The following is a 12,869-nucleotide window of genomic DNA, read 5'->3' on the forward strand; positions in this document are numbered from 1 at the left end:
TACTGCCAGGAGACATCCCAGTTCACTTTAATGTAGTGTATTAGTGCATTGATCCGTGAGTATGGGAGAAGATTTTCCTCATGGTCCCTCCACTGGTCAGTGGCATGGATACAGGATGAGATCAGGATGATTCTGGCTGTGTTGTTTGAGGAATAGATCCCTCTGTCTACAGCTGCACTTTGCTCCAAGGTGCTCTTCTGCATCCATTTCCATGCTCAGCACCTCAATCTCTCCTGTTCTCCGTGCAGGCTTTCAGTATCCTGCCGCTGTCGGGTGTGCTGCAGCCGGGAGAGAGACAGCAGGTCTCCTTCACCTTCACTGGCCACCTCAACACCATGGCCCATGTCACAGCGCTGTGCCACGTGGAGGGAGGCCCCACCTACGAGGTGAAGCTGAGCGGGGAGGCCTCACGTGTCAGCTACTCCCTGAGCGCCCGGGAGATCAACTGCGGCTCCCAGGTACCACACGGCTCCCCTGGCACAGCTCCTCGCCTTGCTGCCTTCCTGCCCCCCTCGCTCCAGGGCTCCCTTCCCAGCCCCTTTGTTGTCTCTGGGGCTTGGAAGTTCAACCTTTGAGGGACACATCTGGCATCCAAGCTTTCAAATGGCCGTCTCCAACCCTCTCCAAAATGCTGGGAATACCTCTTGTTCAGGGGACTTCACACTGCCTCCTGAGGCACCCCAGGGGGATGCTCTGGACGTCCCTCTGCTGATCCACTCCTAAAGCCTGACCTCCAAGGAGATGCTCTTGTCTAATGCTCTTCTTAATCCATGCAATAATCAAGGGAAGATCTTGGGCTTCCAGTCACTATAGTTGGAGAGACTGTCCCAGAATGATCCCCACTTCACTCTTTTTCAGCTGAAAGCCCACAGCTATTTCCAGCTGCTGGCCCTGTCTGTGTTGCTCTGTGTGACTCCCTTGTTGCCTGTATGCTGCTTGCCAATACTTGCATGCAGGTGCCTTTTCTTTTGGAGTGCCTCAGTGCTGTCTCTGTTTCTCCTGGCTGTTGGTGACCCCTCAGAGGGCCTGTGTCCCCACAGTGAAATGTGTTCATTTATTACTGGCCCTCCCATGGTTGTTGCCACACCTCTGGGTGCTGCCAGAGCTCCCTGGTCCTGTGCAGGTGCCCTGTGCCTGGGGGTTCCCCGGGTTCCCAAGTGCCCCTATCTCCTGTCTGGTCCCTGCTCCCATCATGGGTCTGCTTTCAACCCCAGGAGAGAGGAAGGAGATTCCCAGCAGCAGGCCTGGGTCTGTAACTTCCCGCTCTCTGCCTTCTCTGCAGATGTTTAACGAAGTTCATCACAGCACGGTCATCCTGGCGAACACCAGCAAGATTAAATTCAACTGGGTGCTAGAACCCAGCACTGCAGACCAAGACCTGCCTGGTGTGTTTCTGGTCAAGCCCACCACTGTAAGTAGCACAAGTGACTGACCCCAGCCCTGTCAGGTGGCCCAGGAGAGTGTTAAAGGGGCAAAAGAGGGGGAGGGGGAAAAGGGAGAAAAATGTCCGAGGGGAAAACCCCAACCTCAGCCACGAGATAGAGAGGGCTGTAAGCAATTTCTTCTGGGGGCAGAGAAAGTCAAACAAGTGCTATTGAAAGTCAATAAAGCAAAAGGAACAGTGGTGGGTGCTTGGCTTGGGTGCTTAGCCACAGCCAGAGGCACACCAGTCAACACAACTACATCTATTATAGACCCTGGGTACTGCAACAGCCTAATACAAATTCACAAATGGTTACACATATTCAAATATTTTAATATAGTTCCTCCTCCATCCTGCCTTTTTGGAGCATGTACAGTTGCCCTAGTCCTGGTCATTTGGTACTTTTTGACAAATTCAACAGGTTTCCATTAACTTCATTGGTTAAATGTTAATATTACAGCAACTCTTCCCCAACACTGCTATCACCACAAAACATTTGCCTTAAAAAAATTCTAAACTTTAACAAAAATTCTTTGACAAAAGGCAGCATTATAAAACACACAGTATTTACTCTAACAATTGCAAAAGCCAACACTATAATGTATTTATCACAAAGGTGATGTGGTCTGATGGTTTCTAGATAGAGAACCTGTCTTCTCAGCCTGTCTGTCCCCTGAGCCATCCCCCAGCAAACACTCTGATGTATTCCCTTCCTCCTCTCCCATTCCTGCAGGGCTCCATTGCATGTGGCAGGAAGCAAGTGCTGAGATTCTCTTACATGCCAGGAGTACCAGGAGCCTTTAGCAGGACATACCAGCTTAAAGTGGGTGACCTGGAGCCGGAAAAGATCTGCCTGAAAGGAGAAGCGTCCTTTCCTATGATCAGTGTGAACCTGCCCTGGAACATCAAAGGTGGGCACTGCCTGTGTGCCCCCAGGAAGGGCCCCTCTGGTTTTGTTCCCTACCAAATGCCCATAGGGCAGCTCATGCCCACCTGCACCAAGCCTGGAGGGCTGCAGGACTCCCAGAGCCACTCAAGCCATCTGACTGCTTTGTGAGTCTTGAGCAGAGGATCCCAGGTGGGCTTTGTCCCAGGAACCATCCTGCAGAGCTTGCCAGCACATCTGGCAGGGTCCTGAAGGATGATGGCTGGACTGAAAGGCTTGGGAAAGCTGTAAGAGAGGCTGGCAGGGCTTCTGGCAGGGTTGGATTTGCGTGACATTGCAGGGGATGAGACGTTCCTCTGTGGGGAGGAAGATGGGTGGGAGCGAACATGAGGATTCCGAGAGGAGCAGCAGCATCCACTTTCCATAGATGGCTTGAGGGATTTCTTTCTAGAAGAAAGCGGTGTTTGGGAGGTAGGGACTTCCCAATTTAAGTGGGATTGGCACTTGGCTCACACTTCTCTTGGTGGATGTTTTCTTCCTTCAGGAACTGAGAAATGTGGAAAGCCACTACGGCTTGCAGAACACACGCAGCAATACAGTGAGACCCTGAAAATTCAGATCCCAGCAGCTCAGCCCTTAAAAAGTCCAGATGTGAAGACTGGGAAGCTGAAGCCGTGCATGCTTGAAGGCTCTGACATTGTAGTAAGAACAGCTGCAGCCCCGTTTGGCACATGCCACTGTCTCCATGTCGCCTGAGCCCCTTGCAGCCCACAGCAGCTTCCTGGTGCCCTGATGGCACTTGGGACCTCCCTGCCCACTTAGAACCATGTGTCACCTCAGCATTGTCCCTAGGGTTGCCACTCTGGCCATGGTCTCTTCGGGGGTTGGCTTGCACCAGCTTCCTGGCTACCCCAGGGACAGATCCTGAAAGCCATGCTCAAGGGATGGCATTGATGGTGTTTTGAAGGAGATGCAGGTCATTGCTGGGGAGTTTGTTGGTCCCAACCCAAGGCCTGCCAGATTTACAGACTTGAACAGCAGTTGCCTGATTGTGCCCTGGAACTGTGCTGGCTGTGCTCATCTCCAAGAGCCACCAGCTTGGGCTCGGTTCCCTTTCAAACCAGCTTTTGTCCAAGCTGCCTTGGTCCTGGCTGGGCACAGGCAGGTGTCTGGAGCTCTGGAAGATTCCTGGCTTGTCCGTCTGCCTGGCCAGATCAGCTTTGCTAACAATAGCTGGGCAGGCAGAGATGCTGGAGTTACTTCCCTGGAGATGAGGTCCTGGCTAAGAGAGCAGGAGGTGTCAGACACCGAGCAGCCAGACAGGAGAACCCCACACCCCTCTCAACAAGAGCAGGGTGGGATCCTTTCTCAGATGCAAACCTTGGGAAAGACCTTTGCTAACCTGACACTGTCTGTCTTCTGTTTCCTCAGGCAAACACTCGGCTGCAGATAAAGATGATCGAGAAGGCTGCTCTGGAGCTGCAGAAAAAGCTCACATCCCATCCCCCAAAGACCGAGTTCCCTGACAAAAAGCTGTGCCAGAGCCTTGTCAAGTGAGTAGGGACTCCCATCCCCATCTCCAGGTGCCCCGTGGGGAACAGCCAGCAATGTCCCCTTCTCCTGAGAGCTCCTTGTTTCTGCAGAGCTGGGAATAGCCTGGACTTCAGAGAGGCTCTTGTCCTGGTGGCTGTGACACGCTGCGTGTGAGCAGCTGAGTGCCCTCCCTTCCCCAGCACCACGCTGAGCTTTGGACTCAGCTCCCCACAGCTGTGGGGTTCTGTCCCTAGAGCTGAGGGGACCCACTGCAGACCTCCAAGCCCTTCCAGACAGCATCAATTCTGTCCCTGCTGACTAGCTCTGAAAGAGACAATTCCCAGCTGATGTCTTGGTTCCAACTAACAGAGCACGCTAAACAAAAGGAGGAGGGAATTGCACATGTCAGCAAACCCTTGAAAGCCCAAAATCAGATGCCTTGAATCCTGGTGGGGTGGCAGGGCTTATCTGATTAACTTGGTCTGTCCCTTTGCACCATCATGATGCAGCACAAGCACGGGAGGCTTCAATTCAGGAAGATGCTCTGCAGAACAGATCAGGTGATCTGGTTGCAGAGCAGTGAAGATTTCCTGTGCAGGCAAATCTTATTCCTAGGCCCCAAAGCAATTTCAGGCTCAGGCTGTACACCAAGGCTAAGTAGTTTCATTTAGTCCAGTGGAGACCCAGTGGACTCACCTCTACTGGCTTTTCATGGCAGAGGAGCTGTGGACAGTTTCCATTTTAAACTAATTTTATTTCCAGGTACCATTAGTAGCTGATAAAAGCTAGGACCTGCACTCCTCCTGACTTCCCAAAGTCATTGCCAGCTGGTCAGGCCATGGGTTTCATGGGCTTGAGCTGAGTTTTTACAGCAGTGAATAAAGAAATAGCCACTTGATTTGTATCCTCCATCCACTTGGACATGTAGGCAGGCTGTGGTTTAAGGACTGCCCTTACTCCTCCTTGCAGAGTTGAGCTGCCAGAGTATGTCCTGGACATGGGCACTGTCCTGAAGGGTTTCACTGAGAGACGCACCCTGGAGATCACCAACCCTGGGCAGATCCCAGTGTCCTTCTGGGTCGATGCATCTGTCCTGCAGGACACAGGTAAGCAGTGCTGGAGACACTTCCTGGGGGCATGGAGGAGGTGTCTGACACAGATTAGCTGAAGCCACTGAACTTGGGGAGGTTTTTCAGTTGTTTCTTCTCACTGCCCCTGCTGGGAGCTTCAGAGGCAGAATTCTCCTGTCCAGCCATGCCCAGGGACCTGGCCTGCCTACAACTGCCCTGACACTCCAGTGTGGGGGGCAGATGGGCTCATCACCCTGGTCACCTCTCAGCATCTTCTGCCCTTGGCTCCCACGAGCATCAAGTTTCTTTGGGCACTCTTGTTTTGTGAACCAGTGAGGTCTGCTGTGTTTTGGAAGTGCTTTGTTTAGAGTTCACACTGTCATAGCACTTGTATTCAGCCTTTATTGAGGAAACAGCCTGTGAGATCCTCTGGTGGATCAAAAGAGGCTCCCAAAAGAGGCCTTGAGGCAAGGCTGCACTTCCATCACACAGTGGCTCGCTGTGTCGAGGCGTGTTCAGGTGCACTCTTAAGTTTTTGTCCTGGTCACAGCACAGCATGGGGTTTTTCCCAGACCTCTCAGCCAGGACAGCTGTAAGGCCTTAACGTGCTTATGACACATTGCTTGTGTTTCTTGTGTATCTCAGCTGCTTTGTTTTCATCTGTTCAAGGTTTCAGCGTGGACCTGGGCCAGATGAAGAGTCTGCCCCACATGCACACCCTGAGGTTTGATGTGAATTTTGAAAGTGCCCAGCAATCACAGGGTGATGTGGATGTGCTGCTGCCCATACAGGTACCACAGCTCTTGGGGCAGGCAGCAGGCTGGGCACAGCAGCAGATGTCACCTGCACCCTCTGCTGAATTCTCTGTCCTTCTACAGGTAACAAAAGGCCCCACGTCTCACATCCGCCTCCGTGCCACTGTCTTGGAACTGTCGCTCGACCTCTCCAAGAACACACTGCACTTCCCCAATGTCCTCGTTGGGCAGGGCCAGGTTGAGACAGTCCAGCTCTACAACGGGTTCCAAGTGCCCTGCAAATGGTTCATCACTGCCATCAAGCCTGTTACGAAGGTAAAGCACAGGCAGCACTGAACACGTCACTTCTCGGTTGGGTTTTCTTTGTGTCTCCTGCCCTTTCTGCTCCTGTGGCTGCCCAAGCACTTGGGTCTCTGGCGTGTTTGAAGAAGCTTCTGAGGGTCTAGATCAAGGCTGGTTTTCCCAGACCTGTTCCATTAGCTGCTGCTTTGCTTTGCTGCCATCTTCACCCATTCCTCCTCCTCTGAGGACAGTAGTTCCCTTTGCCTGCCCTGTCTACAGGTTTTCCCTCCAGCTCTAGGCTATGGGGCCACACTTGGTTTGGCTGTGGGTGCTCTCAGCACTGTATCAGTGTCTCAGAGCACTACAGGAGCTGAGGCTCTGTCCTCACAGACTGAGGAGACCTCACACCATTGGTTTCTGTGTCCAGAGCAATCAACTCAGATACCTGACACAAGCCCAAGGTCAGAAGCAGCAGGCGCTGGAGGAAGGGTGCTGTCCCTTTGAAGTGACGCCCTCCAAAGGAACCCTTGATGCAGGAGCGTGGCAGAACTTGCAAATCCAGTTTGCACCCAAGGAGGAGGTGAGATTGGCAGCTGTCAGCCCAGGAGGCCTGTCAGGGCTATCTGGAAATGAGGGCCTGCTGCAGAGAGTGTGGTATGAGCTCTGCCTTCACAGGGGGCTTTCTGCAAGCGCCGTGCTCAGCGTGGCTCAGTTCACCCCACAGAGCACTCCTGGGAGATGTGCTCTGAAATGCCCACAGGGAGCTTGCACAGAGAGCATAAGGGCTCTGTGGCTGCCTCTTGGCACAGGGGAGGGATGTGCCCAGCTCCCCTCAGCCTCCCCCTTGCCTGGCCGTGTTTGCAGCTGCGACACTCGGTGCAGAGCAGCTGCACACTCGCAGAGGATAATCCTGGAATGGCCGCTCTAGGCCCATCCTGCTGCAGAACTGACTGGCAAAACAGCCACCAGACACCTTCCTGAGCATGGCAGGACAGTCACCTGTAGTGGTGTGCTGCCAGCAGTCAGTCCCTGGGGCTCTGGCCTGCCTGCACATTCCCACCCAGCTGGGGATTCAACTTAAAAGGATGGAGCATTCCCAAAAGTAGTTTGCCTGAGGCTGCTGGGTCTTGGAAACTGACAGTGTCTACCAATATGGACACAAGTGCTTCTGTGCCCACAGACAGTCCCAGGGACCTTTTAATTGCTCAAGAGATGTAAACATCTTGTGTCTGGCTTTGATCAGAGCCAAATACTAAGCAGACAAGGTGACCCTTATTTCTGGCCAGCGAGAGCTCATTTGCCTCTCTCCTGGATCTGGCGTTTGCCTGATGCAGCAGTGCCAGGACTGGGTGTGGACACTGTAACCCCAGGGCCCTTCTCTTGAGCACTGCACTCCTGCATGACTGGGTGAAAACGCCTGGCACTCCATTGTCCATCCATCTGATACCCAATACCCAGTTACAGTGCACACCAGGACTCATCCCAGTTACTCACACCCAGACACAGGCACTGTAGTCCCTTGCATAAGTGAATATCTGGTTTCTGTTTACCTTGGAGGGACTGATAACACCCTGACCTTGGGGCAAGCGTTGGGGTCCTGTCACCTGGTGCTTCATGGACAAGTTTTCTGCACTTTTCTCTTTTCAGAGGTCTTACAAGTATGAGCTGAAGCTTAACATTCATGGGAGCAGCAATCACTTAAGGCTGCACCTCTTGGGGCAAGGTCTGGAGCCACGGCTGGAGTTCAGTCCCCCAGCACTAAAGATGGGATGGGTGCTGGTGGACAGCGATGGGGTGGAGGCCACAGTGGTGGTGAAGAACCCATGCGAATTCCCCATCGAGTTTTACTGCCTGGATTTGGATGAGCAGTACCTTGAGGAGGAGAAGGTGAGAAGGCAGGTCTGGTCCCCGTGTACATGCTGCCCAAGCTTCACAGCACTCCAATATTGCCAGGCTTGTGTCAGGGAGATGGAGGCAATGCCCAGGGCAAAGCCAGCTCTGCTGATGTGCTGTGGGAGGATTTAAAGAGTTTGTGTTGTTGGGAGGAAGGGAGGAGACAGCAAACCTGAGGTAAACATGATCTGCCCTGGTTGATGCCTGGGACCTTTGCATTGTCCTTGAGATGGGCAGGGGCTGCTTACAGTGGAGGCTCTGTCCCAGCCAGGGCCTGGTATGTGGGTCCATGGTGCCAAGCCCAGCTGGCAGGCTGGGCATGACTTGGGCTGGGAATGTGCTCTGGCAGAAAACTCCACTGGTTCTCAGGGCTTTGCTGGCAGAGTGCAGTCCTGGCTAGTGTGGCTAGTGTGGCTGCAGGCAGTGAGCAGCTCATGGTCATTGTTTGCTTCAGATGAGTCGCTTGGGAGGGGTTTCTCTCCCAGTCCTGCTTGTAGCTCTTGCCTCTGCTCTGGAGCCTGCTCACCCCACTGGGCATAACAAAATACTTGTACTTGATGGAAATCAAAAAGCCCATTTCCAAAAGCTCAGTGCCTTCAAAGAAGGAGTTGTGAGGATGAAGGTGACAGAAGTATAAACAGGATTTTCTCTTCTCTTTCAGATGCTGAGGCATCTGGGACTGCATCCCCAAGGGCCTCCCCTTCCCCCTGCTGCTGTCCTCTCCAGAGCTGACTGCCCAGAGGAGCAGCTGGGCTCTGCAGAGCATGTGAAGCCCTTCACCATTGTTACACCTGAAGACAATCTGGTGGGTACTGCAGTGGTGCTGGCACTGAAGGTGCCAGGGCAGGGACCAGGCTAGATGGGGGCATGGGGGACAGGTTGGATGGAAAAGGATCATTGTGGAGAGGTAGTGAAGATGTGATGGGGCCCCACATCTGCAGGTCTCCTTTCTGTCAGGGATGGGGCAAAAGAGACAGCTTTGCTGGAGACAGAGCAGTTCTGTAAGAGGGGAAAAATCACTTAAAAACATTAATTTCCTTTGAGGAGAAGATCCTGAGTTAGAAGGGGTGTCCTAGACAAAACAAACACCAGTAAGGAAAACCAAGTTCCTGGGCAGGTGCACTGATTTATTCTCTCTTCCACTGGTTGATGAAGGCCCATTTTTCTTTCCAGGATGGGAATGTCTCAGGGCTCACCCCTCTCTCCCTTTTCTCTCTCCCTTTAGGACAGGACCCCAGATGAGAAGGGCAGTTCTGCTGAGGGCCAGCCAAAGACAGGTAAAGCAGTGAGCAGAGACAAGTCTCCAAAGGGGAACCAAATATCTACAGAGAGAACAGAAAGTCCCTCTTTTTTCCCAGGAAAAATTTCCCCCTGGGAATCCTCCAGCACAAGATCCAAAAGTACACTGGAAGGTGCCTCCATCCCCACAGAATTCCTCAGGTGAGCTGCACGGGAGGAGGTGATGCCTCTGCTTCTTGGTCCTCTTGCCAAACAAGGTCCATCGTCCCCAGCTGCACAGGGACCCTGTGCCAGTGCCTCCATGGGATGGCCAGTGCACCCTCCTTGTTTCATTTGCTCCTCAGCAATGTCTGAAGCCTCCTCTTTAATTGCCAGGCTGAAACGGTACCGGTGGACAGTGCCTGCCCTCGGTGAGGTGGAACTGAAGGTCCACTTCTCCACCAAAAAGCCAGGGAAGTTTGAGCAGACGCTGAGGTTTGAGCTGGTGGGGACAAAGCGGCAGTACGAGCTGCCCTGCAGTGGCAGCGGCCTGTACCCCAGCATCAGCCAGAACCCACGGTAAGGCTGGCCCCTGGCAGCCTCCCACACTGCTGCCCCCGAGCTCACAGCCAGGGCTGCTCCTTGGGCATTCTGGCCTGGCCACATGGTGCTGCCTGACGTCACCCAGCATCTCTTTCTGTGCTGGGAGCTGGGAAGGCAGATGGTCCCTGAGCCACCAGGATGGGTTATGGCTTTCTGACTGCATTTCCTACCTGGAGCATCTCATAGCTCCTCCTTCCCTGCTTTCTCTGCCCAGGCTGGTGTTTCCACAGTGGAGGAAGACCATGAAGGAAGGTGAAATCATCTTCAAGGAATATGTTGAGAGCACCAAGCAATTCCACTTTGGACCGCTGCTGTGTGGGAAATCAAGAGAGTGGTATGTGCTCCCTGCTGGCTGTTGTACTTTTCTGGACACGCTTGGAGACGTGCTGTGCTGGTGGCACGATCCAGGGCAGTCCCTGGCACAGTCCTGGCACACACCTGGGTTTGAAGGAGCACAGATGTGTGAACCTGAGCATACAAGAGGCAAATGAGCCTTGGGGGAGCCGCTCTGCCTGCCTGGTGGCTGCCTTGGCCAGAGCCCCAGGCTGCTGCCAGTCCAAAGGGCACTTGGGGCAACTTTTGTCTGCCTCCACATCTCAGCTTCACCCCTTAAGAAATGTATGGTGGTTTTTGAAGTGCTTTGAGCTCTGCAGTTAGCCTGATTGAGCAATTATTCTGTAGATGGTTTTGTAAACCTGTCATTGATCTGTAATTATTAATAAGATTTTATGGTTGACCTGCCAGTGGGTGTCAGGGGCTATGTACAGCAGGAACTACATTTGCCTGTAATGACATTGCATCATCACTGCTGGATAAAGTCTGCCTGAAAACGTTGTCATTGAAGCTATTGTGCATTTCTACTTTTACTGTCACTTTTTAAAAAACAGTATTTAACATTAAGTTCTTGTCTCCATGGGAGCTCTGGAGGGCTAAATCTATTTTGACAACATAGTTTCAAAAAACAGACAATCTTTAGCCAGCTTTATGGGATGGTCTGGGATTTTTGTTTGCCTCTTTAACCCTTCCACTCCAAAGTCATTTCCACACCTGAGAGAAGGGTCATTTGTTATCTTTTTGCATTCCTCTTGGGAAATTATGCTTTATATGTCTTTCTTAGACTTTGAGCTAACCCATGAAATCCAAAGCAGTTTCATGACTTTTTGGAAAGAGATCAGCTAAACTCTTTTTCCAAAAGCCTTTCTTTACACCCTGCAGGGAAGGCACCCCAAGAAAGAAGGGGAAAGCACCCATGTGCCTGGTGTACTGTTATTTTTCTAAGCACCTTTGAATTTACATTGTATTAAAACCACTTGAAGTGGCCTGAGCATCACCAGGCTTCTGGGGTGGAGGCACCAAGTACAGGGGAAGGCATCAAAGTCAGGCAAGGATGAGCACACGCCCACGCCCCTGGCTGGGATCCACTTCCCTCACTTGTTTGTTAGAGCAGGGTCTTCCAGCACCGCTTCCTCGGCTGCACACGGTGCTTTCCTCGATGTGTGGCAAAGGCAACAGTCTCCTCTGCAGCCTTTTCCCCTTTTGTGGACAGGTACAAGGCCCAGAACTGTCCTAGCAATTCGGAGAATATAACCATCCTCAACAACTCCCCCATGGACGTAGAGGTCCAGTTCTCCTTTGAGGATGATGAGAAAGCAGAGACCTTCCTTCTGGACCCTCCCAGCATGACCCTGAAACCAAAGAAGAAGCAGGTAGGAGAAGGGCAGGTAGAGCAGGCACCGTAGAAGTGCCCAGGAGCTGCTGCTCCTGCTCACACACAGTGCTCTTTCTGTTTCTTTCCATGGGGCCGGGTCCAGGAGCTGACCATTTGGGCATACCCCACTTCCCCTGGCTTCCTGGAAGACAAACTCATCTGCTGCATTAACAAGAATCCAGAGCCAGTGGTCTTCAGCCTGTGCTGCCATGGGGTGCACATGAAGCTGGATGTCAGCCCCCTGGAGCTGTCTTTTGGCAAGCTGCTTCTGCACAGGTCAGTCATCCCACACGCACTCCAAGACTTGTGACAAAGACAGAACGTTTGGCTCTGCTTTCCAGGGCTGGGATGGAGCTGCTCCAAGTTGCATTCAGTGGCGAGGCTGGTGTGACCAGCCAGCAGCTGATGCCAAGTGCCTCCTGTCTCTGCAGGACTGACAGCAGGACCTTGGTCCTGAAAAACAACACCCTACTGCCCATGGCCTGGCAGCTCAGTGGGCTGGATGACCTTGTTGAGGACTTCTCACTGTCACAAGATAACGGCACCATTGATCCCCGCTCAGAGATTGAAGTGACAGTGAATTTCAAGGCCCAGCAGATTGGCACCATTGAGAAGAGCCTTCGACTCGAGGTGAGAGGGACTGTGCCCTGCCTGGCACAGTGAGCAGCCACGTGCTCTTAGGGACAGAGTCAGGAAGAGCTGCTCCTGACAGACACAAGGGTGCTGTGACCCCAACTTCTGCCTCTACACAGCGTTTGCCAGAATGTGCAGTGCATCCACATCCCCCCAGATAACCAGACACTGCACCCTGAGCCTGTAGCACAACCACCTTGGCCCTGTGAATGGTTGAAGGTTGTTGTTTGGTTATACAGACTGCAGCGTGATCTCTACATTTCTCCTGGAGCTTGTCCAAACCTCTGGCATCGTGCAACAAACTCTGCCCCTGGCATTTTGTTCCCCATGGTTTAGGGGCTGCATTTCAGAGAGGGTGCTAGGTGATTGGAAAGGGTTGTCAATGCCACCTGCTCTGAGACACCTCACACTTCCTGTGGTTGTTCTTACATCCCTGTGCCTCTCAAGGATGCTTTAGCAGCAGCATTCCCTCCTGTAGGAATGCAGAGCTGGGCTGATGGGGTTTATACTGCAGCAGAATCCCACTGGGACAGCCCACGAGATGAACGGGTTAGGAAAGCTTGGGTATCCACCAACACTTGTGAAGCCAGGGAGGCCATAGGGGAAGCAGCCAGCAGAGACAAGGACTTAGAGGCTGTCTAGCAAAAGAATAATCTGAACAGTGTTTGTTTCTTGCTGCCTCAGGTTTCAGATACAGAAAACATCCTGGGGATTGTTCAGGTTGAAAACATCAAACTGTCTGCAGAGGTGTATGATGTTCTCCTGAGCATGGTCCTGCCTGAAGGTCAGTGGATGTCTCCCAAACAAAGCAGTCCAGGTGCACTGCCTTACCTTGGGTGGTGGGTGACCAAAGCACTTGGGATGG

At 52.7% G+C, this 12,869-nt stretch overlaps 1 protein-coding gene across 1 annotated transcript in view; it reads left to right on the top strand.

The window, feature by feature from the left end:
• The window catches only part of LOC131590687 (hydrocephalus-inducing protein-like), a 66,729-nt gene that overhangs the window by 32,483 nt on the left and 21,377 nt on the right, over positions 1-12,869 (top strand). The window contains exons 24-40 of the mRNA XM_058860951.1: positions 249-458; positions 1,283-1,411; positions 2,157-2,334; positions 2,854-3,011; positions 3,741-3,862; positions 4,812-4,948; positions 5,582-5,703; positions 5,791-5,982; positions 6,377-6,529; positions 7,597-7,836; positions 9,068-9,119; positions 9,426-9,639; positions 9,878-9,997; positions 11,210-11,369; positions 11,475-11,647; positions 11,803-12,001; positions 12,689-12,788. Coding sequence (XP_058716934.1) covers positions 249-458; positions 1,283-1,411; positions 2,157-2,334; positions 2,854-3,011; positions 3,741-3,862; positions 4,812-4,948; positions 5,582-5,703; positions 5,791-5,982; positions 6,377-6,529; positions 7,597-7,836; positions 9,068-9,119; positions 9,426-9,639; positions 9,878-9,997; positions 11,210-11,369; positions 11,475-11,647; positions 11,803-12,001; positions 12,689-12,788 — 2,659 coding nt within the window. The remainder of the gene's footprint in view (positions 1-248; positions 459-1,282; positions 1,412-2,156; positions 2,335-2,853; positions 3,012-3,740; positions 3,863-4,811; positions 4,949-5,581; positions 5,704-5,790; positions 5,983-6,376; positions 6,530-7,596; positions 7,837-9,067; positions 9,120-9,425; positions 9,640-9,877; positions 9,998-11,209; positions 11,370-11,474; positions 11,648-11,802; positions 12,002-12,688; positions 12,789-12,869) is intronic.

Source organism: Poecile atricapillus, chromosome 34 (genome assembly GCF_030490865.1).
Source record: "Poecile atricapillus isolate bPoeAtr1 chromosome 34, bPoeAtr1.hap1, whole genome shotgun sequence".
NCBI classification, from domain to species: Eukaryota; Metazoa; Chordata; class Aves; order Passeriformes; family Paridae; genus Poecile; species Poecile atricapillus.